General features: G+C 40.3%; 2 protein-coding genes across 17 annotated transcripts in view; one reads left to right on the top strand and one right to left on the bottom strand.

Moving 5' to 3' along the window:
- Window positions 1–27,029, top strand: part of CASK (calcium/calmodulin dependent serine protein kinase) — a 402,784-nt gene that overhangs the window by 182,990 nt on the left and 192,765 nt on the right. The gene's annotated exons all lie outside the window — the stretch shown is intronic.
- GPR82 (G protein-coupled receptor 82) lies at window positions 1,767–26,509 on the bottom strand. The gene is made up of 4 exons (XM_055269157.2): window positions 26,231–26,509; window positions 7,546–7,678; window positions 5,002–5,072; window positions 1,767–4,857 (listed from the first exon to the last, which is right to left on the bottom strand). The coding sequence occupies exon 4, from the start codon at window positions 4,821–4,823 to the stop codon at window positions 3,813–3,815; it is 1,011 nt and encodes a 336-aa protein (XP_055125132.1). The 5' UTR covers window positions 4,824–4,857; window positions 5,002–5,072; window positions 7,546–7,678; window positions 26,231–26,509; the 3' UTR covers window positions 1,767–3,812.

Here is a 27,029-nt window from a genome sequence, read left to right as displayed (position 1 = left end):
CTCAGGAGGCTGAGGTGGTGAGATCACCGGAGCCCAAGAGTTTGAAGTTGCAGTGAGCTATGGTCACCACTGTACTCCAGCCTGGATGACAGAGACAGACCCTGTCTCCAAAAACAGAAGTGATATTTTAAATAAAATGTTTACTATGCCATTAAATAGCCAGTTCTTCAATTACATAAAAAATTCAACATGATTTAAAATCAACTGTTTAGGAAAGCATCTATGGGGTAAAGATATCCATGATGATAATGAGCTGAGTATATAGTTCATTCTTCAGTATAGGAAATTAAAATGTGAGTTTATCAGAATGAGTAACTTAAAGAGAAATTGCATATCTCTTTTCCTGCCTTTTTAAATGTAAGAATCTCTAGAAATATTTTTTGTTTAAAGTAGTGGTAGAGCTGTAAAGTGATTGTTTTTTAAATAATTATTTTTAGAAGTTATATTTTTTGGGTTTTTTGTTTTTGTTTTTGTTTTCGAGACAGGGTCTCACTTTGTCACCCAGGCAGGAATGCAGTGGCGCAATCATGGCTCACTTCAGCCTCAACCTCCTGGTCTCAACAGATCCTCCCACCTCAGCCTCCCAAGTAGCTAGGACTAGAGACGTGTGCTACCATGTCCAGCTAATTTTTCTATTTTTTGTAGAGATGTGGTCTCACTATGTTGATCAGGCTGGTCTCGAACTCCTGGGCTCAAGTGCTCCCCCCACCTCAGCCCCCTAAAGTGCTGGGATTACAGGCAAGAGCCACTGTACCTGACCAGAAGTTATATTTTTTTAAGACTTCTAAGTCCAGTGAGATTATTAAATGCAGTATAGCTTATGTTAAACAAACGTTACTGTCTTAGTCGGATGAGTTTTGGTCTCAAAACTCATGTAAGAATAAAACTACTTAGGCTGGGCACAATGGCTTACCCCTGTAATCCCAACACTTTGGGAGGCCAAGACGGGCAGGATGCTTGAGCTCAGGAATTCGAGACCAACCTGGGTAACATGGGGAAACCCCGTCTCTACAAAAAAATAACAAAAATTAGCCAGGCATGATGGTGGGCACCTGTGGTCCCAGCTATTCAGAAGGCTGAGGTGGGAGAATCACTTGACCCCGGGGGGCCGGAGGTTGCGGTGAGCCAGATCACGCCACTGCACTCCAGCTTGGGTGACAGAGTGAGACCCCATCTCATAAAACGAATAAAACTACTTTTGTAACTGTGGAGAAATCTGTGCATCTCAGGAACTCTCCCTAATGGACTTTGAGTTACTCTGTGATTTGCATGTCTAGGAAGTCACCAGATTGGACACTTCCATTTAGAGCTAGCATTCAGGGAGGTCATCTCAAGTTCCCAAGTCTCCTTTGTCTCTGCACATTAATGAGCCAAAAATCCAATTGCTACTATAAACGAATTGATACTCACTGTAAATATTTGAAGCCAGAATGTGTTCAGACTTTTCTCAGAACATTTTCATGTCTCAGTTAAGCATTGAGGTAGAAAAGGAAAAAAAAATATTAACTCGGTTGTTTTGTGTGTGTGTGTGTGTGTGTGTGTGTGTTTTGCCCTCGGAGTAACCTCTAGTGATTTTTGAACACATGGCTCTTGGGCAATGTACTGTGAATTGCTTTTACAGCTCTAACTCAGGAACAAAACATGCTATGAGATTAAAGGCTTGGAAGGATTATGTGAACTTACTTTAAACTTCATTTTGGACACTGAAGGAATTACTATGTGAAGAAAAAAATGAGTCTTTAAGCAGTCTCTAACAAAGTGGCAAGTTACTATTAACGGTTGATTTTATTCAGCTGTTTTTGTTTGGTTATCTGAGAAGAGAATACCGGTACCATGGAAGTAGAAATAGACAAGAAGTTTATAGCTCCAAAGTGCTTATGATCTCTTTGGGCAGATAGAACACGCTTTTTTTTTTAATCATGATCTATGTACTTACTACAGAATATAGTCACCATCATTTGTCTACTGACAAGATTACATGGAAGAAAAGAAATTAACATTAAGAAATGCTTATCTTTAAATGTTCACTTAAATATTAGAAAAAATTGGGGTGATTTACTTAACTATGCACATATACATATATATATATATATATATATTTTTTTTTTTTTTTTTTTTTTTCTGAGACAGAGTCTCACTCTGTCGCCCAGGCTGGAGTGCAATGGCACGATCTTGGCTCACTGCAACCTCCACCTCCTGAGTTCAAGTGATTCTCTTGCCTCAGCCTCCCGAGTAGCTGGGACTACAGGCACGCACCACCACGCCCAACTAATTTTTGTATTTTTAGTAGAGGTGGGTTTCGCCATGTTGGCCAGGCTGATCTCAAACTCCTGACCTCAGGTGATCTGCCCACCTCGGCCTCCCAGAGTGCTGGGATTACAGGCATGAGCCACCGCACCCAGCCCACTTCAATATTTTCATCAGTAAATTAGTATACTTTAGAGTTGTGGTGATTAAAATAATATATGTAAAGCATATAAGTAGAATCCTTAGCAAACAGCAAGTGCTTACTAAGCGTTAGCTACTCATAATAGTAACAGCTGATTTAATAATAGGATCTGTGAATAAGATAGTATTTTCTGCTCTACAAATGAAGAAATTAACACATACAGAAGATAAGTTAATTTGCCTAAGATTGTCCAGCTAAATAAAAAGTAGAGCCAGATTGAACCCAAGAAGTATAACTTCAGAGATCAATCTCTTAACTGCAATACTATTACACTCCCCTATTATTCATTCATTTATTTCACAAAAAATTAACTGCCAGGTACTGTTTGTTACTAATAACATTATTTATATTGAATACAGAAGAAAATATGCACAATGTGATGAAGATAGGCATATAATGACATAGCTTTTTACTTTGACACAGCCTAATCCAAATATTTAAGCATTTTTATAAGTAACATCTGCTTCAAAAATATAGTCAATGAATATTGCTTCTCCCCAATAGCATGAGCCAGATAATTTCAAATAAATAATGTGTTTATAAAACCTTGGATTTTTTTCACTGTATTATTCATGCATTTAGATAAGACGTGAATGAGGATATTTCTTTTTTTTTTTTTACTTATTTTTATTTTTTTGTTTTGTTTTATGAGATAGAGTCTCGCTCTGCCTCCCAGGCTGTAGTGCAGTGGCACGATCTCTGCTCACTGCAACCTCCGTCCAGGGCTCAAGCGATTCTCCTGCCTCAGCCTCCCAAGTAGCTGGGATTACAGGCGCCCACCACCATGTCCAGCTAATTTTTGTATTTTTAGTAGAGACGGGGTTTCACCATGTTGCCCAGGGTGGTCTTGAACTCCTGATCTCAAAATGATCCACCCACGTCAGCCTCCCAAAGTGCTGGGATTACAGGCGTGAGCCACTGCGCCCAGCTACTTATTTTTAAAGATTTTAAAATTACCAATAAACACTGGCCATAGATTGACCCTTGTATTCTAACTACCAGAAAGCAGACAAGTCATAAACCATTTGCTTCTTTATCCTAGTCATGAAATAACGTGTTCTGAACAGAAGCACTCACAGTTAGTTGAGTTTAAACAGAAAATAGCCTGTTAGTTTCATATGAGTGGGATCCTTTCAATCTGCTTAATTTTTGCTTCTGAAAGTTTCTGCCATCTCAACATTCAGTATAAGTAGAACTGTTTTTTGAGTTTTATGAATATATGTTTACTTATTTTTAAAAACCAAAGAGATTTTCTTGGTGATTATTGTCAACCAAGCTGTGACATGTTAATGATGTAGTTTAGTGTCCCTAATAAAGTCACATGAATGCTTTTCTTAATATTGTGGGGTTTTCCGTTCAAAAGTCAACCATATGATTGCATATGTGCTGAATTAGACTTTGTAAAGAGATTATATAGTGTCTTCTTGAATGTTTTATCTAATAAAAGAAATATAATGGGGTCTGTGCTACTTCTGGCCGAAGCAAGACAGGTGAGGATGTTTTTTATTTCTATTAAATAATTCAATTGCTGACAGTTATCTCTTTGGTGTAGAACATAAAAAATGGGTTTAAAAATGCTATAAGGAAGGAAGCAAACTATTAGTAGAATCTGGATGACCAAAAGATGTCTTTTCACAGAACTGTAAGTCAAATCCTTCTCCATAATGGACGTACAGGTTCTTATTTTTCTCAGATGGCTTACAAAAGAGTAGTATGATGTTAGTACTACTAAAAAGGAAAATCCAATAAATGTGGTTCCAATGAGACCTGCAATCTGAGAGATCATGGCTCCTAGTTCCATCTGCCGATTGTAGCATAGGCTCTCTTCTCCTCCTGTAGCCTCTATGACTGAGTAGTATACGGTAACTGGAATAATTATGCCCAGTACAACTCCCCATATGTAAATGCATAGTTTTCTAGCAAAGTTGGGCTGGCGAAATTTTTTCAGTAAATGGCCATAAAATATTTTCTCATAGCATGAAGTAGTCTCTTGCGAGGAATCCTTTTGCATTAAGGTAGCATAGCGGCTTATGGCAATCCAACTTAAAATTAAGAGACTGACAAACATACTTACATGCATGGATAGAGTTCCCAAAAAATTGACCACTCTGCATTGAGCAGATTGATATTCCCATTGGAAACCTTTCAGGAAATAGATACTCATGAAAGGCATGGCACTGCACACAAGTAAGTTTGCAGTCACAAGGTGTGACAGGTAGATGTGTGTTGATGTTTTTTTACCTATTTTTGTTAAAAATATCCATTGAGAGAGAGAGTTTCCAAAAACACCAACAATACAAAGGAGGATGTAAATGATTGGTAAAGCCATGGAAGAGATCATAGATGGTTGAATACATGTTGTGTTGTTGTTCATTTATGTCAGGTTTTCTTGAATTTTGTCACAGGAGCTAGAATAGAATTGCAGATATTTAATATTAAAATTATTTTTGGTACAGTATTTAAGCTGAATAGTTTTTTAAAAAAAATTGAATTAAATAAAATAGTAACAAAAATGTATTGGATGGAACAGGAAAGTATAGATGGCTTCTTACCTTTTCCAATCACGATTGTCCGGTTGAAATAAAGACAAAAAGTTACTTATTGTGATGGATAATGCCTTCGTCTAAAAAACAAAATTTGATGTGAATAGTTACATGCCTGGGATTTATAATTTTACTCAGAGAAATGTATAGTTCTTAGATTGTAAAACAATTTGTAAGTGATGATTGATTTTGCCTAGAAATATAATTTAAAAAATTTTAAGGCACATGCAACCAATACATGTTGGCCAAAGTATTACAGAAGTATTTTGTGGCCACAATAATAGAGAGTTGACTGGTTTTTAATTACCACATTACTTATATATAGTTTTCAAAATGATGTCTTTTGTGGCTAGGCTAAAACACTCCTTTATAACCTAATACTATTAGAAGAGTCTCTTTTCATATTTCAGAAGTTAACTCAATTCCACATGAACAAAAATTCAGGCAAGATCCTGAATTGAACAGAAGAAAAGTGTAGCAACAGACTCCAAAATCCCAGGGTCATTACCAAAGAATATTTAAAATGTCCTTTCAAATATTTAATGTTAAACTGTCATACTTCAATAAAAGTTTACATATGTATGTCAAAACTGTAGTTACAGCCAGATGTGGTGGCTCTGCACCTGTAATCTCAGCACTTTGGGAGGCCAAGGTGGGAGGAATGCTTGAGACCAGGATTTCAAGAACACCCTGGACAACATAGCAAGACCCTGTCTCTATAAAAAATACAAAAACTAGACCGGGTATGGTGGCTCATGCCTGTTATCCCAGCACTTTGGGAGGCCAGGGCCAGCCTGGGCAACATGGTGAAACCACGTCTCTACAAAAAAATTAGCCAGGCATCCTGGCATGTGCCTGGAGTCCCAGCTACTTGGGAGGCTGAGGTTGGAGGATCAATTGAGCCTAGGAGTTCAAGGCTGCAGCGAGCTATGATCATTCTACTGCACTCTAGGCTGGGTAACAGAAAGAGACCCTATCTCAAAAACAAACAAAAAAAAAAACTGTAGCTGCTATGCTTGTTGGTTAGAGTGTCCTTGTGTGTAATTTGGTATCTGAGTTTTTCAGAGGATTTTTTTTAAAGGATATGATGTTTTAATCACAACATAAATGCTGGTTTTTACTTTTTTCTGTCTTATATTTAAATCTTTCTCACTTCAAAGGGTACACATGAAGTGCTGAAGAATCATATACCAATTGCTTTTATTCTTATTTTTCTCCTTATTTCCTCACTTCTTTCAGGTGAGAATAACAAAAGTTACTGGATTCTGGTCAAATAAGAACCATGATCTCTATTCAGAATGTGCCATATTCTCTGTGTTCTTCACCATAGCCTTCTGAGCACCACATTCTCCACTCTTTCATGATCTAGAGCAAGGTTTCTCAATCTTCTTTTTAATCATGTTCTCTTTTGATAAACATAAAAATTGTACCAGCCCTTTGAAATTCTTATATCCCCCCAGCCCCTCAGGGCAATTTTGCTCTCTACCCCCTTCAGAATTATGGTTTGATTTATTTTCTGCATCTTGGATTACAGAAATTGGGGTTTTTTCTCAAATATGATAATTTTATAATAACTTTTTAAACCAATCCACACCTAAAGTCTTGAAAACTTGAGGACTGTGCAGTGTCTGTGGGTTTAAATACCAAGATTCTTAATTAATGTCTACCAGTGTCTTTATAATTTTATTTCTTTGCTATTTTTATTTAGAAAACAGTCCATGTGCTTCATTGTAAGTTTGTATCTGAATCTAGTGCAACCTGATGAATTATAATCTGGTTTCAGTTAGTGTAGACCCTGGTATAAATATATAAAACCTAATCTGTAACTTCACCAGTTCAAAAATCAGTCAGACAGTGAAATGAGCCAGTTTATTTAAGAAAAAATTATCTGCTCACAGTAGATTTTGATTTTACATAAGGATTGGAGCTTCCTTTGATGATGCTGTTAAAGAAAAGCATTAGCTCCTACCTTGTGCAGATAATGCATAGTATACTAAAAGCTGCAAAGGTAATGGTGCTTCTGTATGAATATTAAATGCTTCCAAACAAAAGGGAGATAAAAAGACTTCTGCAGAGGCTAGCTTTATCAAACAAGTTGAGTCTCTATAGGACTCTCAGTATAGCAATCAACAACTAGGTCACCATCTTTACCTTCCCAAACTTGTACCTACTATGTACATCTCTTTCAAAAATAAACTTGGATCATAAAACTACTAGTAACTATTTTCCAAAATTTGGAAAGTACTGTTAAGAAATCAAATAAAAATTACATGTCACAGATGCAAAACTGGTCTCCAGAAAATGTATCTAAGTCTGTATTCCCCTCAGGAGAATGTCTATCTCAAGTCACTCATGCATACATTTTGTCTCTCCTAATTTGACAAATGAAAAAAGTTCTACAACTCTTAACTTCAGTTACTAATGACTGTCTACATAGTTAACATTGCTGACTGCCTTTCTTAATGATCAGCTTTCAAAATTTAAACCATTAGGTCCTGTTTATTTTTATAGAGTTTAATTTTTAAGCTAAAAATGAATAATAATCACTCTTACCTGTATGAGTAGTTTATGTCAACTAAGGTTATATTGTTCAGGGCAGTGATGCCAAATTTCAGACTTAAAATTCTCTGATCTTCACTCTTCCAATATCTTTAGTCAGTGCAAATAGATTCTTGCATGACACCAACTACAGTGGGAGGAAAAGGGGAAATTAAACAGAGTATCGAATGAATTCAATAGTTATGGTCAATGTGGTAACTGCCTCCTCAAAAAACCCTCATTTCTCTATTTCTGTAGTGGGAGGAAGTTGGTGGACAATATACATACTATACTTCCTTATGATTATTTCATGAACTAGTTACACCCCAGTAACCTTTGTTTGCACGATTGACTGAAGTTAAGTTCACAGATTTAATCCCCCATGGCTAGTTTTATATGACAGTGATAGAAGGAGCCACTCTGTAGTAACCCAGTACAAATATTGGTGCAAACTTGTCTGTAAAATTGTTTGTGGATGGCTTATTTGCAATCCATCTTTATCAAAAATAGAAACAAAACTCAAAAGTTTTCTTATAACTTACTAGAATCAAATATTATAGAGCTAAAATAGAACTTCATGATCATCTGTGGATTGAGACCCTTTGTTTTAAAGTTGAAGAAGCTGAGGCCCAGAGGAACTCACTGTAAGCACAGACTGCACCCAGGTTGGGTCCCAGTTTGGTTACTAATGAGTTAACCCACTCTGTTTCTAATTGCCCTGCATTACCTCCATTTGTCAACATAATACACTGTTTGGGGCATTTCATAATGAATTTGGCAAATCCTGGGAAGTGCCAAGTATGCCTCAGATCAAATGAATAGTTATAAAGAATTGTGAAACCATGACTAGTCTAAAACAATAAAAATTTTAAAAATAGAATTGTGAAACCAATGTTTTTGTTCAGGATTGTCGAATCAGTCTGTGACCTACTAACTAAATGAAAGCTAAGTGTGTACATCTGGGGAGGAAGACTTGCATCAAGCACTCCCTCTCATCCTTGAGTAGTTAAACCAGTGGGAGTCTGAAAAAGAGAACAGAAATCTAATTTCATCAAACCTAAGCACTTTAGTTATCAGTAAATCTTCACTTAACAGAAGTACCTTGCCATTTCTCATAAACCCCCGATGCTTATCTTATTTCATGTTTATTTCATAAATCATCTCTGATGTTTGCTAACATTTCTCTCCAAAACAAAAGTGAGAACTGCCCAAAGTGTCCAGATTGTGTTCTGCTGCTGTTCATCTTTGCCTTGCCACCATTTACTTAAGAACAGTGACTCATCCAAGGTTACATGGCCATTCATTACAGAGTAATTTGGCTTTTAGAATTCCTATCACTTTTACTTCAGTAATGTATCATGTTCCGGGAAGGAATTACATAGAACAAAAAACAGTTTTAAGTAATTTAGAGAAGAACAGAAATGGAATGCTATTTCTAAGTGATTGAAAGATAGTTGTAATATTATCTGTTCAGGCATAAGCATCTTTGGTCCGAAAAAAGAATGCTCTTCTTTTCCTCCATTGTCTCCAAACTCAGTAAATGATACCATCACTCCTTCAGTTATTCAGGCCAAAAACTTAGGAATCATCCTTAATTCCTCTTTCTTTCACATCTCACATCTAATCAATTGCTGGTACTACAGCTTCTACTATCACTACCATCATTCATTAGCCACATTTCATGAGAGCTTACTATGTGCCAGATATCTCGCTATGTGCCTTACATTCAAGTCTTATTTGGTTTTCACAACACCCTGTGAAATGTCTCATTTTAAAGGTGAGGAAAACTGAAACTCAGAAAGATCTCATAAGTTGCCCAAGGTCTCACAGCCATCTGTCCTCACAGGATGGTGACTGGCTCACCTCAAAGCAACTAATTCAAGAACAAGTCCATAGCTGCAATGCCTTTTTGTGATCTAGCCTCTGAAGTCAACACTGTCACTTCTGCAGTATTCTATTGGTCACACAGAGCCAGCCCTGCATCAGTGTGGGACGGGTAAATATCAGGAGGTGATGATCACTGGGAGCCATCTTGGAAACTGGCTACCACAGATGTCAATCAACCATTGAAACAAAGGAAGAGTCAGAAGTACTGCTTAAAAACCGTTGTCAGTCCACTGGTTGTTTATTAGGCAAGCATACCTGGATAGGTGTAAGTTTTGCCAGTTCTTACACTATTTTGGTTTTTAGGTCTATTTTTGTTAAACAGTGTAATTCATTCAACAAATATTTATTGGAGTTTCTACTATGTTCCTAGCAGCACGTGGAGGTCACAGAAGTAGGATGTTTAGTCACAAGCTAATTGAGGGTCTCTGGAAATTGAACAGATTCCACAAGCAAGCCAAGAATTTACATTAATATGTGATATGTGATACAGATTTCAAATGCTCTGTGAATTAGAGAAGGGCAGAAACAGTGACTCAAAGTGGTTCTGAAAGGCTTTGTGAAAGCAAATGGAAGGAAAGAGAGGAGAACATAACCTAGTGAGTGACAGTTTTGTGCCAGGTATGGGACAGCATTTTACGCCTAAGAACCCTAGAGATGTGTGGTGGGAGTCCCATTTTACACGGGAGGAAATCGAGGCTCAAAGAGGTTAAATAGCTTGCCTAGAGGAATACAATTAGTAAATTAGCTTTAAAATGACCTCATTCTCTGCCTTAGAAAGAAATTATTGGTTGTTCTAGCAGGTCAATAAGGGTACCTTATGATACTCACGATAGGGTCATGTTTTAAGTATTTTTAACTTTGTTCAGATAGGGTTTCCTGTTGTGATTTATGTATTTATGTATCCTGTTCTAGACTTGAGGTAGCAGAACCTGACTATGGAAGAAATCAAGTTTAGTTTTTTTCTATCTTTGAAAACTCTGGACTTTGTTAAGCAAACTATTATTCCAACAATGGCAGTATAAATTCTTTAGGATTCAGTGATTTTGAGTTCCCCAATTGAAATATAGGTAAATTTTATTTTCATTCTTCTAAGAAATTAGGAAATATTGTTACAATTGGTAAAAACAATAAATGTCAGGGAATACTAGATTAATAAAGTATGTTACAAGTATTCTGTAAAAGTGGCCCCTTTGGACTTTTCTCATTCAAATCACCAGTAGTTTTCTTTGGTTCTCATTCATCTTGCCCATCCGTCTCTTCAAGGTTCCCCTTCTACTGTCCAAGTCCAAATGCTCTTGGCCTAACAGTTCTAGTTGCTTCCTATATCATCTGCCAAATATTGATCTCCTAAGTGTTCTGCTCTCACCCTTAGGATTTACTTCCTTGAGGTGTTAGAGTTATGTCCTACAATTGAAGTTCTGTCTTGTATTAATTTTCCTGCTTTTGAGATGGATTTGTGTATCAAGTATGTTTTTTAATCTGGCCCCAAAATTCATTTGGAGTGGTTCAGTGAGAGCGTTTCAAAGGGCAGGCACATACTTACCTGGCAGAGGAGATACCATGATCAAAAGGCAGGCACATGGACATTTATTTTGGCAATCCATGGTGGGCTATACATAGCAGGGGGACATGAGAGCTTTCCTGACTCACATGGGTTGTTGGGGTTACAATTAGGGTCCCTTATCAATTTCCCTCAGAGCCAGAACCCAGAGGACACAGGACAGCTTAGTCATTCCTGAAGCCATGTGCTTCATCTAGAAATTATTTTAGGCTATCCAAACTAGTGTTTAAACTGGCTGCAATTGGCCTTTTAAGTACTCTCACTAACCAGTCAGGAGCTCAGGGCATTGGGAGGCTGGTATGCAGAAAGAAAAGACATGACTAATTTAGTACACATTAGAGTATCATATTCAAAAGATAATTATTTCTTTAAATCGGGGGCAGTGGTAAGTAAGCCTTGTCCAGTTCAACATACACCCAAGCCAGTGGTTATCTTTAGGAGGAGTGAGGCACAGTGCAGTTACTCAAAGCTATGGTTTGCTCAAGGCTCAATGAGCCCCCTGCCCTCTCCAGGAAGTGGTGTCTGGCCACAGCCTTGTTTCCAGTCACACTGTTCTCAGGCCCTCACTGCCTGCCACAAGCAGCTCTGATCGTGGGTGTCCTACCCTTAATCAGAGTGTGAAGAAAAACCTCTCCTTGTTCTGAAGAGCTGGTTTCTCAGCAAGCAATGGGAGCGTTTCTCTCAAGAATTACTTTTAAAAACAGCAGAAAATACAGTCTGAAGTTTGTAAATTTATAACAACACAGAAAAGTTGTCAGCTTTTGTAAAAAGTAAAGTAGAGGTTCCTCTTCAAAGACTTTCCTCCCCATTTAATTAGGAATAAAAAGTAACTTCTCTTAGAAGCAAAATTTATTCAAAAACCTGTGCTAACATTCTTAAATATCTGCTAGCCGTGATAAAGAAATCAATGTACTTTATGTTCTTAGCTTCCACAATTTAGCCTAAATATTTGCTCTGGCATGCTTATATTGGTCCAAGCAAGCATTGGGTCATAGCCTGTTCCTCTTCCTTATTTGAAAGTGTTTTTACCTTTCTCAGCATTCCACAAGTTACTTCCTCCTTCCTTTGTTCTCCTCTGCCTTTGCCTCTTTTAAAAAGTTCTAAGTTGCTAGCCAGTCGGGACAAATACAGAATGTGAGGTCCCGTTCCAGCCAATGGAAACCAGACACAGCAGTAGGGTGGACACGTCAGCTTATAAATGACCCTGTCTCCTTTGTTCAGTGTACTCGTGGCAAAACTGCTGGCGAGTGTACCCTTTCTGCAGGAAGTAAAAATGGCCTTGCTGAGTAAATTAAATTTATGTTCAAGTGGTATTTCTTTTTTTTTTTTTTTTTTTTTTTGAGACGGAGTCTCGCTCTGTCACCCAGGCTGGAGTGCAGTGGCGCAGTCTCGGCTCACTGCAAGCTCCGCTTCCCAGGTTCACGCCATTCTCCTGCCTCAGCCTCTCCGAGTAGCTGGGACTACAGGCGCCCGCCACCACACCCGGCTAATTTTTTGTATTTTTAGTAAAGACGGGGTTTCACTGTGGTCTCGATCTCCTGACCTCGTGATCCGCCCGCCTCGGCCTCCCAAAGTGCTGGGATTACAAGCGTGAGCCACCGCGCCCGGCCTCAAGTGGTATTTCTTTATGGCACCAGGGAACAAGCATTTCAAACACTTTTAAGAAAAGACTAATGACAAAACAAAAATGGACTTTGTGAGTTGAAAAACACACATACACAAACTCAAAGGGCATTTTCTTATTAGTTTGCATTTCCTTATGCATCCAGTGAACCAATTCCCCAGGAGTTGGATCCATCTCTAAATTCCGCTAGTAACTTCACCTTCAGTAACCAATTGCAGCACAGCTGCTGCCCCAAACTGTGGGTGACCACCCAGGAATTAAAGGTTCCTCATCTCCCAACCCTTTAATCGTTTGTCTTACCAAACCACGTTTCCATGAACCTGAACCAGGGCCATTCCAGCAAACCCCACTTCATTGGCACTGAGAAAGAGTAGAGACAGGCTTGGCTTCAGCTCACCTCCACTAGAGCACTCCCACTGATCACAAAACCCACACCACTACCTCAAATGCTAATAGTTCTTAAAGAATTCCAGGAATTGGCCTTATGAGATAACTAAGATTGCCTCAGGAAGGAATGCTGAACAATTGATTTACAGCTTTGTTGCCACAGGCCAGACCACCAGGTGACCCATTACTCAAGATAACCATAGCAACCAGATCTGCTGACCTTCTTTGCTCAGCCCAGCCTGCATACCCTTCCCCTGTTACCAGTTCCTGCACTTTGCCTAATAAGAAAACCCTATGACTCTTTTCAGGAGGAAGCCCAGGAATTCTCTCTCTCGTGCTGCCTCCCTTTTGTTTGGGCATAAGCGCCAGTGAAGCTTTGTCTATGAAAGCGCTTTTGGCCTCATATCAATTTCTATTGCATTGAGAGTCCAAGAACCCATGATCAGTAACAATGCCAATTGAGGGTAGAAAAAAGAAAAAAAACTCACACACAAACTCAAAGTGCTTTTTCTATTCTCTCATTCAACAAGAGTCTAAACAGATGACCTCTGTGACCAAATGTGTGGGGATTTCTCCCAATGAACAAGCAAGCAAGCAATTCAGTGGACACCAGCTGTGTGTCCTCTAATTCAGTTCTATTCTGACACTATCTACCTGGAGATAGCGTCAGATCCCACAGGTCGAAGGCTGAGTCCCCAAGACTTCTTCCCACCTTCAGATGCCAATGGCAAGCCCCAGGTTGTTTCACCTGTGCTTCTGACCGACGGGCTATAAATCAAAGATCCCACAGCCCCCTCTTTGGGTCCAGTTAATTTGCTAGAGCAGCTCACAGAATTCAGGGAAATATGTTTACCGATTTATTATAAAGTATATTACAAAGGATACAGTTGAAGAGATGCATACAGTGAGGTGTGGGGGAAGAGAGGGACACGGAGCTTCCATGCCCTCCCTGGGCATGTCACCCTCCAGGAACCTCCACATGTACAGCTATCCAGAAGCTCCTTGAACCCTGTCATTTTGGGGTTTTATGGGGGCTTCCTTACACAGCCATGATTGATTAAAGGACTGGCTACGTTGATTACCTTAACCTTCAGCCCCTCTTCCCTCTCTGGAGGGTTGGGAGTAGGGCTAAATGTTCCAACCTTGTCATCCTGCCTTGGTCTTTCCTATGACCAGCCCCATCCTGAAGCTACCTAGGGGCTGCCAGATAGCAGTCACCTCATTAGCATACAAAAAGACATCACTTTGGAGTTTTTGAGGATTTTAGGAGTTGTATGCCAAACAACAGACCAAAGACCAAATATATATTTCATAGTATCCAGTCCACCCTCTGTCTTGGATCCCTCATATCAAAAGGATGTACAACTCAAAAGATACTGCCAAATTACTAGAATCTCATTCAATCAGTAATAATCAGTCCAGCCCATCATATTGTATGAATGTCTCCCAAGGCGAGGCCACTCAGGTTTGCAGGCTTCCATTCAGTCTTGTCAGAGTGCTCTCGGCGAACATATGGCTTCACCCTTTACAGCAGCTGGTATAATTAAGCTAGGAAACAAGATATCATTTCTTGCTCTAAGCCTCTTTCGAGGTATTAATATAATACTGGATTTCTTTCATTTCATAACCCATTTGTTCTTTACTCTCACTACTATTTTTCCTTATCTGTATAAACTCCCAAACTTTTCCACCTTTGGATGGGACAATAGAATCAGCCACTGTGCTTGTCTAGATTGCAGGCAACAATGCTAGTCTAGCAAGTGCTGCCCCCTCAGTCCACTCCCATTCATGTTAGAAATAAATTTTCAGTGCCACAAAGAAGAACCGAATCAGCATTCCTGCAAAAAGTTTTCTCAGCAAGGCAAATTAACTTCTATAGAAGGGTGCATCTCACGGATGGAACAATGGCGAGAGCACACAGAACAAAGTAGGGGTTTTTATTCCTAATGCAATGAGTTTCTACTACTGTGTCCTGTCTCCATTGGCTGGAGCTGGACCACACAATCGAAACTGGTCCTGGTTGGCTAATTTGAAGTGTGCAGGGAGGGGGTTACACTGGCAGGAAGGGCAGTTTTGGGGGTAAGAGCTGTTATGGCAGGAGGGGTAATTTGCAGAGTGAGTGACTAAGGGCAACGAGCAAGAAACAGCTGTGGACTATAGACTGGCGGGAAGGCTGTTTACTTCAGTCAGGGGCAAGGAGACATGAAGAACAAGGAAGTTGAGTTTGAGAACAAAGAACAAGGGAGTTAACATGCCAAATTTTTGGCGAGAAACTGACTGTATCTGACATTCAGATAGGGTAAGGTTCCATAGGCGCAGCAGAACACGTGGGCTGTTTTTACCACCAGGGAGTATAGCTGCATTTATTGTTAGCCCCAATTTTGCCAGATGGGATAAGGCACAAGCCACCCCTTAGGAGTCCACCCCACAATCAGACCCTTAGGAATTCTGACTCAAAGTTTAAAAACATAGTTAGTTTTTTACTTAGGAATCGCCCCTGCTTCCAGCACTTGTAGTTGCAGCCCTGGTCCTAGGACCAATGCATCAGGTAGGGGAAATGTAAAAAAAAAGTTGAGGTGATGTGGGAAAGAAAAATAAAGTATGATCATTATACCAATGTACTCCTCCCTTGGCAAGAAATGCATAGTCATACCAGCATCCTTCCACACCCCCTATTCCCGGATACCTCAGAAAAGCAGAGGAATCTACTGAGTGGGTAACTTCCCTTAGCCCCACTCATGTTGAATGTGAGCACACACTCATGAAGGCAAATAAGGCAGCTCTTCATGCTTTCATCTCCCTCTGTTTTAGACAACCAGTGTTTTCATTGCCTGTTCCACTCTCTATCAAAGTGTTACTCTGAGGAAGGCTATATGATATGTTCCTGGGTCTGAAGAAGTGACAGCCATCCAAATCTGTGCAATATCTTCTGCTCTAGCTTTTATGGCACTCTGAGCAAACTATTACGCTGAGAAGAATATCTCTGCCCACTGCTGGAACATTATGGGCTGTACCGTGTGTTCTTTGGCCTGAATAAATGGTGTTCAGCTCTCCAAATATGTGCAGTATCTTCTGTTCTGGCTTTTTTATGGTATTCTCGTCATTCACATCTTCCACTGGGCAAGCAAAGCCCAGTCCAGAATCAGTGTCTACTCCTGTCAAAACCCATTTGTGGCCTCCCAGGGCTACCAGCATCAGCCTCACTTGCCAGTTTGTTCAGGGCTTTCCCACCAGGGAAATCTGCCCCACAGCCATGGGCAGTGTCTGTCTCTTTTGCTGGCAGACAGAACAGTTCTTATTGGCATTTTGTGCCTGAGATGGTGCAAAAGAAACATGTCTAAATGCAGCCTATCTCTGCACTGTTGCAGTACCCGTTTATCCACTCATTTCATGGACCCACTCATTTCATGGACCCAGATGGCCACTTCAAGGGAGCACCCAGGGTTGTCTGCTTGTTGATATCAATCACTTTCTGAACCAGGATCCTTTTTTTTTTTTTTTTTCAAGTCAGAGTTTTGCTCTTGTCTCCCAGGCTGGAGTGCAATGGTGCGATCTTGGCTTGCTGCAACCTCCGCCTCCTGGGTTCAAGTGATTCTCTTGCCTCAGCCTCCCAAGTAGCTGGGATTACAGGTGCACACCAACATGCCCAGCTAATTATTTTGTATTTTTAGTAGAGACGGGGTTTCGCCATGTTGGCCAGGGTGGTCTCGAACTCCTGACCTCGGGTGATCCACCCACCTTGGCCTCCCAAAGTGCTGGGATTACAGGCGTGAGCCACCATGCCCAGCCAAGAAAGGAGCTCTTCTGATGGGCATTGACATGTTCTACTTTAATGCACTCCTCAAATTTCCATAGGGCCATTCTCCATATGGGCATCCCTTTAATAAATAGGCCAGGTTTCCACTGCCCTTCTGCCTGACCATGTGGCCAGGCCACTGAATCAGTAAAAAAATCAAACACAGGGGCTTTTGCTGTTGTTCATTTCTTCAGAATGCAATTCAGCCACCAAGCTAATTTGATCTTACCTTCTTTGATCAAGAGTGGCATCCTTCCAAACAGGATTTTTCACCTTGGAACTGTCATTTACACACCAAGCAACTCTTTGTTGGTCAGTTGAGAGCTGTTCACGGAGCTCTGTCCAAGTGTCAGTAGAATCCCACAGTTCCTCACACAGTTCCAGAGTCAGTCCTAGGGGAAAAGAGGCTCCCTGCTTGAGAATGTTTACTCCTTGCACTTCCCAGGGAAGATGCTCCTGTATAAACCATTTCCATTTTATTATGGAACTGTTCTGGGCGCTGCCATCCCCATTTGAATGTTTCTCTGACCTCATGTGAGAAAGCATGGGTATTTCAGGTGTCAAGATCATTTTATGTCCTTCAGTCATAGGGGTTAACTTCAGTTAATGTCCCATAGCAAGGTAGTAAATACCCCCAAGTGGAAATTCTCTACTGCAAAGTCCCAGTAGTTGTCACTGGGAGATGCTCACAGACTTCCTGAGTAAGCCCCAGTAAACGCTCACAAAGGGGTAGCAAATGGAGAATTTGTCCCTACTGATATTCCAGCTTCTATTCTGCAGATTGTGGGCTTGAGTAATCTTACTGGTTTCCCATTTAGCATGTTCAATTAATATTGCTACAAGGGTGTTTTTGGTAAGGGAAACATTCCCTAGTCAGACACAATATCCCCATAATACAAGTGAAATATCCCCATAATACAAGTGAAAGAGACACAACCACTTCATGTAAAGTGTGTTCAAATGTACCAACTTACCTTAATTTTCTCAATGCTTACTTTCCTAACTGTAGCCTCTATTACGACTTTACCAGCAGGTTTTGAGTTTACAGTACTAGGTAGGGGAAGTGTTCCCCACCCAGACATAATATCCAGTTCCATCAAACATTCAGGTAAAGGAGACATAACTTCTTTACATAAAGCCTGTTTATAAACATTCTAAATCTCATATTCCTACCAACCCTTACTTTCTGTCCCAGTCCCAGAATTTCTCTTCTTCACTGCCAGACCATTTTACCATTTTCTCCTTAGAAAAAAGCTTTGAATCCCCAGCAGAGGGTTGAGCCAAGGGACCTTCGCTCTTTTGTCAATCTTTGTCTTGATTAACCTGCCTCGACACTGCCCCAAGTAATTGTTGGTCAGCTTTCTCATTGTAATCTCTTCCTCTCATTTTTTCAATTTCTCCTAACTGGGATAAATACACCAAACCTGTTTGGAACCCCTTACTGTTAGGAGAACAGCTGAATCTCCCTACCAACCTTCTATAGTGATGACCTTTGTTTTAACCCCATCAATTTCCACTTTATTCATCCCATTTTTTAATAACCCTCTAAAGACTCTACCCTGCTTAGATGAGTCCCATGACTCTCCTTTCTTTTTCCTCTTAGTTTCACCCCATCAGTGTTTTCTTCATTCACCTTATTTCTCAATAACCATTTAAACTTTCCACCTTCCTGGGATGAGTCCTGTGACTCTCCCCTCTGCCTTTCCCCAGTCTCTTGTTAATTATGCTCATGTTTTCATTGGTGCCCATACAAAAGAGGCTCCCTTAGCCACAGCATTTGTCATGACCTGGGTAATGGCATATTCGGTCATCATAAAGCCAGTCCCACATGGTCTACATAGGAAGCAAATGAGCTGCTGCTTCAGGGTACACCACTTGGCATTTATAGGTGAAATTGGACAGTCCCCTTCTCAGGGTAAACAGGTCCAGTCCACTACGCTGGCCATTCCCTTGGAAATAACCTCCTGTGTGTCTGGAAATCTACCTTTGCATCTGTGATTGTTCAATAATGAACTGCAGGTCCTACCTCAACCAAACATGCTCTTCCACTCTTGAGCATTTAAAACCAAAGAAACTGCTCCAACAGTTCCTTCACAGTATACCCTCCAGTTTCAATAGTTTATCAGTTTTACCCTTTCCCCACATTGACTACCCTTCTTGATAACCACAGGTTGTGTAACTGCCCAGTGGGTTCATCTTGCCCACTGTCTAGACAGAGCTGATTTATCAATACGGGGAAATTGCAATAGAAAAAAGTAATTCACGCAGAACCAGCTGTGCGGGAGACTGGAGTTTTATTATTACTCACATCAGTCTCCCAGAAGACTCGGGGATCAGAGCTTTTAAGGATAATTTGGTGGGTAGTGGGCCAGTGAATCAGGAGTGCTGATTGGTTGGCTCGGGGATGAAATCATAGGGAGTCAAAGCTGTCCTCTCATGCTGATTCAGTTCCTGGGTAGGGGGCCACAGAACTGGTTGGCAGGTCCAGGTGGGGCCATCTGGTTATTAGAAATGCAAATACCTGAAAAGACATCTCAAAAGGCCAATCTTAGGTTCACGATAGTGATGTAAGTTGCAAATCTTATGACCTCCAGAATAATGGCTGGTAACATTTAGAATTCCAGCCCCTCTCATCCGTACTTGGTGGCTGGTGGCCTTTCATTCGTTTTACAAAAACAGTTTAGCTTTTGGGAAGGGCTATTATTTAAACTATAAATTAAATTCCTTCCCAAGGCTAGTTTGGCCTATGCCCAGTAATGGACAAGGACAGTTTAGAGGTTAGAAGCAAAATGGAGTTGGTTAGGTCTGATATTTTTCACTGTCATAATTTCCTTAGTTACAGTTTTGCAAAGGCAGTTTCAGTCGTAAAGGTACTTCATTGTCCTTGCATAATTTTTTCCTTGGGGGTCAGCTTTGAGGCTAGTGGCCTGGGCTCAGACAGACAAAGTCTAACCTAGCACTCTCCTTTAATTTCATTTAGCTATTAGAGATAAACACCAAAGAATTTAGTATTTCACTTTTTCATATTCGTCTGCATACCCTTATGCAACCAGTGAACCAACTTCCTGGGAGTTGCATCCATCTCTGAATTCCACCAGTAACTTTTACCTTTAGTAGCTGATTGCAGCACAGCTGCAGCTCAAAACAGTGGGAAACCACATGGCCACCCAGGAATCAAAGATTCCTCATCTCCCACCTTTTTGACGCAGGATTTTTCTTGGCCACTTTGCCAATCAGGGACCTCCACGGCCAGCAACGCCCCCCTACCTGGCCTTTGCTTAGCCATGGGCCTGCTGAGGCATCAGGCCCACTCACCCCACCTGTGCTATGGCTCGTACCTGCGTTCAGCTGTTCCCAAGCTCCTGTCCTTATCCAAGAAGAATGAGGATACGCTGACAATTTGAAGGGTGAGGATGGGTAGGGAAGAATTTTATTGAGCAGCAGAACAGCTTTCAGCAGAGAGGGGACACAGGGGTAGCCCCCCACCTCTGCAGTCGGGTGGTTTGTCTCTCTCAGTGTGGCTGGGTCCAGGGTATTTTATGGATTCAGAATGGGGCGTGTGTGCTGATTGGTTTGTGAGTATGCAGAAAAGGTTAAAGCGAAGACACCACTCAAAGGTGGGCACAACAGTGTAGAAAACCAATTAGGGAAGGGTAAGTATGCGTAAAATAGGTGAGGGGCGGGGATCAATCAGAGGAAAGCTCACCGAACAGGAAGACAGGTTCTCAATCCAGTCCATGGATTTACCTGGGACATGTAGGTAGGCTTTAAACTGTCTTCAGCTTGAAGGTCGGTTTCACTGAGGACTCGCCCCTATCTGTCTAGGCATTTTGTCTGCCTCTTGCTGCTGTCACTTTCATTCTTTCTCTTCCCAAACCACATGTTTCTGTGAGCCAAGTCCATTCTAGCAAACCCTACCTCATTGAAACCAATTCATAGTTTGGAAAGAAAACAAAACTCACAAAGTGCTTTTCAACTCTTTCAACAACAATTAACACAGATGATTTCTGTGACCAAATGTGTGGGGATTTCTCCCCAACCAACAAGCAAGCAAGCAAGCAATTCTGCAGCGGACACCAGCCAGGTGTCCTCTAATTCAGTTATGTTCTGACACTATGTACCTAGAGATAGCATCAGATCCCACAGGTTGAGGGCTTAGTCCCCAAGACTGGCCCCCACCTTTAGACGCCAACAGCTAGCCCCAGGTTGTGTCACCTGTGCTTCTGACTGACTAGCTATAAATCAGGGATCCCACGGCTCCCTCTTTGGGCCCAATTAATTTGCTAGAGCGCCTCACAGAACTCAGGGAAACAGTTACATATACCCGTTTATTATAAAGGATACAGATGAAAAGATGCATAATGCTGGGGCACAGAGCTTTCCTGTCCTCTCTGGACAGAGGCACCACCATCTGGGAAACTCCACAAGTTCAGCTATCCAGAAACTCTCCGAACACTGTCCTTTTGGGTTTTTATGGAGGCTTCATTATGTAGGCATGATTAGTTAAATGATTGGCCATTGGAGATTAATTTAACCTTCAGCCCCTCTCCCTTCCTTGGAGGTTGGGGATGGGGCTTAATGTCCCAACCCTCTAATCCTGCCTAGTCTTTCAAGGCTACCAGCCCCATCCTGAAACTACCTAAGGGTTCCAGCCATCAGTCAACCATTAGCATACAAAAAGACATCATTCTGGAGTTTCTAAGGATTTTAGCAGTTGTATGCCTGGAAAGAGGGTTGAAGACCAAATATATATTTTATAGTATCACAGACCTGATCATCAAAGTGTCACTATCCTTCAGCTTTGGCTTTTGGCTTTTCATATAAGCTTGAGTGTGCTGGCTAAACATTGTCTTTTAGGAATGCACAGCATAGAAACTCTAGCGACTTCAGTGGCAGTCATAAGAATTGGGATCATTTCAGGGGTGGTAGTTGAAAAGCAGACAGGAAATTAGCAGGTTTAGAATAGGGGAGAACCATCAAGCTACCAATGACTTTCTTCACAGAATTGGAAAAAACTACTTTAAAGTTCATATGGAACCAAAAAAGAGCCCGCATCGCCAAGTCAATCCTAAGCCAAAAGAACAAAGCTGGAGGCATCACGCTACCTGACTTTAAACTATACTACAAGGCTACAGTAACCAAAACAGCATGGTACTGGTACCACAACAGAGACATAGATCAATGGAACAGAACAGAGCCCTCAGAAATGATGCCACATAGCTACAACTCTCTGATCTTTGACAAACCTGACAAAAACAAGAAATGGGGAAAGGATTCCCTATTTAATAAATGGTGCTGGGAAAACTGGCTAGCCATATGTAGAAAGCTGCAACTGGATCCCTTCCTTACACCTTATACAAAAATTAATTCAAGATGGATTAAAGACTTATATGTTAGACCTAAAACCATTAAAATCCTACAAGAAAACCTAGGCAATACCATTCAGGACATAGGCGTGGGCAAGGACTTCATGTCTAAAACACCAAAAGCAATGGCAACAAAAGCCAAAATCGACAAATGGGATCTCATTAAACTAAAGAGCTTCTGCACAGCAAAAGAAACTATCATCAGAGTGAACAGGCAACCTACACAATGGGAGAAAATTTTTGCAACCTACTCATCTGACAAAGGGCTAATATCCAGAATCTACAATGAACTCAAACAAATTTACAAGAAAAAAACAAACAACCCCATCAAAAAGTGGGCAGAGGACATGAACAGACACTTCTCAAAAGAAGACATTTATGCAGCCAAAAAACACATGAAGAAATGCTCCTCATCACTGGCCATCAGAGAAATGCAAATCAAAACCACAGTGAGATACCATCTCACACCAGTTAGAATGGCCATCATTAAAAAATCAGGAAACAACAGGTGCTGGAGAGGATGTGGAGAAATAGGAACACTTTTACACTGTTGGTGGGACTGTAAACTAGTTCAACCATTGTGGAAGTCAGTGTGGCGATTCCTCAGGGATCTCGAACTAGAAATACCATTTGACCCAGCCATCCCATTACTGGGTATATACCCAAAGGACTATAAATCATGCTGCTATAAAGACACATGCACACGTATGTTTATTGCGGCACTATTCACAATAGCAAAGAGTTGGAACCAACCCAAATGTCCAACAACGATAGACTGGATTAAGAAAATGTGGCACATATACACCATGGAATACTATGCAGCCATAAAAAAGGATGAGTTCGTGTCCTTTGTAGGGACATGGATGAAACTGGAAAACATCATTCTCAGTAAACTATCGCAAGGACAAAAAACCAAACACCGCATGTTCTCACTCATAGGTGGGAATTGAACAATGAGAACTCATGGACACAGGAAGGGGAACATCACGCTCCGGGGACTGTTGTGGGGTGGGGGGAGGGGGGAGGGACAGCATTAGGAGATACACCTAATGCTAAATGACGAGTTAATGGGTGCAGGAAATCAACATGGCACATGGATACATATGTAACAAACCTGCACATTGTGCACATGTACCCTAAAACCCTAAAGTATAATAAAAAAAAAAAAAAAAAAAAAAAAGAATAGGGGAGAAACTTTAGCATTGAATTAGATGAGGCAAAAATATCTTTGAGGGACAAATTTTGAATTTTGACATCTTCAGTCAAATTTGGTTCATATTATGCTTCAGAACTAACCATTCTTTTCTGTAGATTCTTTAAAAAGCCAAAAGTAGATAAAGATTTCTAAGAATGAAGCAGTTGAGGATAGAATTCCAAAAATAATGCTGTTCCCTTGTATCGCCCCAGGTACAAAACACACACACACACACACACACACACACACACGCACACAAAATCTATACCCTGGGAAACAGTGACTTGGATTGCAGTGAGATTTAGGGAATTTAAAAGGCATCATATATCAGTGCCCAGAATTCTCTACTCCACTGTCTCTTTGTAGGACCAAGGTTTCCTGGCCATTTTATTACCAATCACTTCTTTTGAATTTCTAGATACAATTGTCTTAAGGCGAAGTCCCCTGCTCCATGTAACTTCCTGTCCTTAATCAAGGGGAAAAAAAGAGAGATAGATGTCAAGGGAAGAGAAAGAAGAATTGAATATCTCATGTCTTCCCTCCTATACCCGTTAGTGTCTGTATTCATTTTCTCTTAAGAGCCCCAAGCATTAAAGTCACAGGTTTCTCTGAGAACCACATTTAGAAAATTAATAATAATAAGTGACAGCCACTGATCTGCTTTTATATATATATTCATATAATTTTAGAAATATCTCTAAGATAGATTCTATTATTACTGTCACTTTCTAGATGATGGATATAGGTCCAACAGAGGATAACTTGCCTACAGTGATACAACTGCTATATTATAAGGTCTAGATTTGAACCCAGATAGTCTGACTTTAGAGCCCACATTCTTTACTGTTTTATATGGACTCTCATAATATATGATAATACTCAATAGAATCTAGTTTATTGCTTTAAATAAGGAGACCAACTATCCCCAATGACCAAAAATATATCTCATTTATGTACTTGTTTCCAATTTTCAATCTCGAGATTTATTAACTCCTGCCAACTCTCCACTGTAAAGGTACCCTGTTTTCATTGTAATTGATAAGTAATCTGAAGGTCATATTTTGAGACTCTATGACTATACTGTGTTTCCCTTTTACCCACTGGATTTTAGCATTCTTCGATGATTCTCTTCTTGCCTAAATCAGCTGTTTCCTTGGTGGTGGCATCTTGGTAATCTTTCGGTGAATGGATATATTAGATTTGAAGTAGTCCTTTTAAGACATCTTTTGGTGAATGGATGTATTACATTTGAAGTAGTCCTTTTAAGACATCACTCTAAACAAGTCTTGTTGTTTTATATTATTTCTCAAACAGCACTGTATGTGGCATAGTTTCTAATATTTTCATGTTGCCTCTTCTTCCCTTTCCTCTATCAAAAGCCAGCCTAAAAATGTATGGTTTTAATAAACCTACAAATAAAGTATTGAACTGGGAAGTATAAGTTCTCTAGAGTTCCAGAAATATCCGGAGAAAAAAAAACTGGAAAGAAGAAACCTGCGTTAAATTTTATAACACTGAAAAAAGTCTTTAAGAGGGTCACTTTTTTAATAGTGCCTTGGCCAGCAGAGGGCAATATATTACCAGCCCTAGTTAAACCACTTTTGCTGATGCATAAACTGCCCACATTGCACTATTTTCCAGCTAGAAACATAAAGCAATAGAAAAGTTTGGGGATTTTTTGAAGCTCTAATACAACAATAAATTTCTTTTAGTAGCTGAAAACCACTTTACACATGATAGAAAAAAAATAATTGTATAGACAATGGATTTCTGTCCTTAAGATGAAAGCCCAGTGCCACTCATCTGCCTTTAATAGGGTATGTCCTTTAGGGATAGTTTTTGTTTTGTTTTGTACTAGTGATTATCACAAGAGTTACTTTTGTAAAATATTCACAACTACAGTTATCCTAGTGGTAGAAAGAAAGTCTTATATTTTAGTATGTGAAAATTTTTATTACTGTATCTTTTAGTTTTTCTTTAACTTTTTTTAATCATAGAAATTGATGGACATAGTTTTAAAAGTCAAATAACACTGAAAAGCTTGTAATAAAAACATGTTATGTCTATTAATAAATGTAATTTAAAGTATTTTCACCTAATGAAGACAATATAGGAGAAATCACCTCTATCCTCGACTATAGTCACTTCCTCCTGTCAGTGTAACAACTTAAGTGATAATTTTTTTTTTTTATTTTTGAGTTGGAGTCTCGCTCTGTCGCCAGGCTGGACTGCAGTGGTGTGATCTCGGCTCACTGCAACCTCCAACTCCCTGGCTCAAGAGATTCTCCTGCCTCAGCCTCCCGAGTAGCTGGGATTACAGGCATGCGCCACCATGCCCAGCTAATTTTTGTATTTTTAGTAGAGACAGGATTTCACCATATTGGCCAGGATGGTCTCGATCTCCTGACTTCGTGATCCGCCAACCTCAGCTTCCCAAAGTGAAGAGATAGCTTATAATAACCATTCCCTCTTTATTCAGCTCTCTTCATCAGGGGGAGCATGTACTTGTTTTTATCTCCGAGAACACGTGGTTTGTTACTAAATCTTCAGCAGCTCCACCACTCCCTGCCCTTCATTGGTTTGGAAGGTACATTCTGTCTCTCTCTCTTTCTCTCTCTCTCGCTCTCTCGTGCACACACACAAAGCTTTCAAGTAAAATAACTCAAGGCATTGTCTTTTTTTGTTAAAGAAATTACTATATTTGTTGTCATCTTTTTAGAAATCAGTGCTACACATATTCTTCATTTATATTTTTTATGCATCATTTATCTATTGCTGCATACTAAACTACCCCTAGACTTGGTGGCTTAACACGAGAACCATTTATTCACTCTCAATTCTGCAATTTGTTCTAGACTCAGCTGGATAGTTCTGTTTGTCTCACCTGGTGGTCATTCATGCAGCTTAGTCATCTGTCAGCTCAGCTGAGGCTAGCTAGTTCAACATGGCCTCACTCCGGTGTCTGGAGCATCACCTGGAAGAGTTGAGCAGGCTGTGCCCTTCTCTCCATGCGATCTTTCATCCTGGGCTTCTTTACAATGTGATGGTCTCAGGTTCCAAGAGGGCAAAACTGGAAGCTGCAAGGTCTCTTAAGGCCTTATTCAAATGTCATACAATGTCTACCACATTTTATTGGTCAAAGCAAGTCTTAATACCTGCCCAGATTCAACTGGGAAAGTAGACTCCACCTCTGGATGAGAAGAGTGGCCAGGAATTGGGGGCAATTTTTAATCTAACACATTTCTTTGGATGTGCTTGCAACTTTAATGTTCTAACTAGACTTGTTATATTTTCTCCTTGAAATGCAGTGAATTGGCTCTTTCTTTAGGGATTACTATAGTATGTGTATCTCAGAGTTCATAGTTTCCTGGGTAATATTCCTAAAAGAAAAGGAAATTTTGCTTTGTGAGAGATACCCACTGTGTCCCACTTTGGTCTTGGAGCTGTCATGTTGTTTTGGTTGTTTCTTGTATTAAAAGGTATATTCAGCATGCCATGAATCCAGCTGGGTACAGTGGCACTTGCCTATGGTCCCTACTACGTGGGAGGCTGAGGCAGGAGAATTGCTTGAGCCCAGGAGTTTGAGGCTACAGTGAACTATGATCGTGCCACTGCACTCCAGCCTAGGTAACAGAGTGGGACTGTGTCTCTAAAAAAAAGTATATGTGTATATGTATATATAA

The sequence above is a fragment of the Symphalangus syndactylus genome, chromosome X (assembly GCF_028878055.3).
Source record: "Symphalangus syndactylus isolate Jambi chromosome X, NHGRI_mSymSyn1-v2.1_pri, whole genome shotgun sequence".
In the NCBI taxonomy this organism is placed as follows: Eukaryota; Metazoa; Chordata; class Mammalia; order Primates; family Hylobatidae; genus Symphalangus; species Symphalangus syndactylus.
The sequence above is the reverse complement of the archived record's forward strand: the minus strand, read 5'-3'. Positions and strand labels throughout refer to the sequence as shown.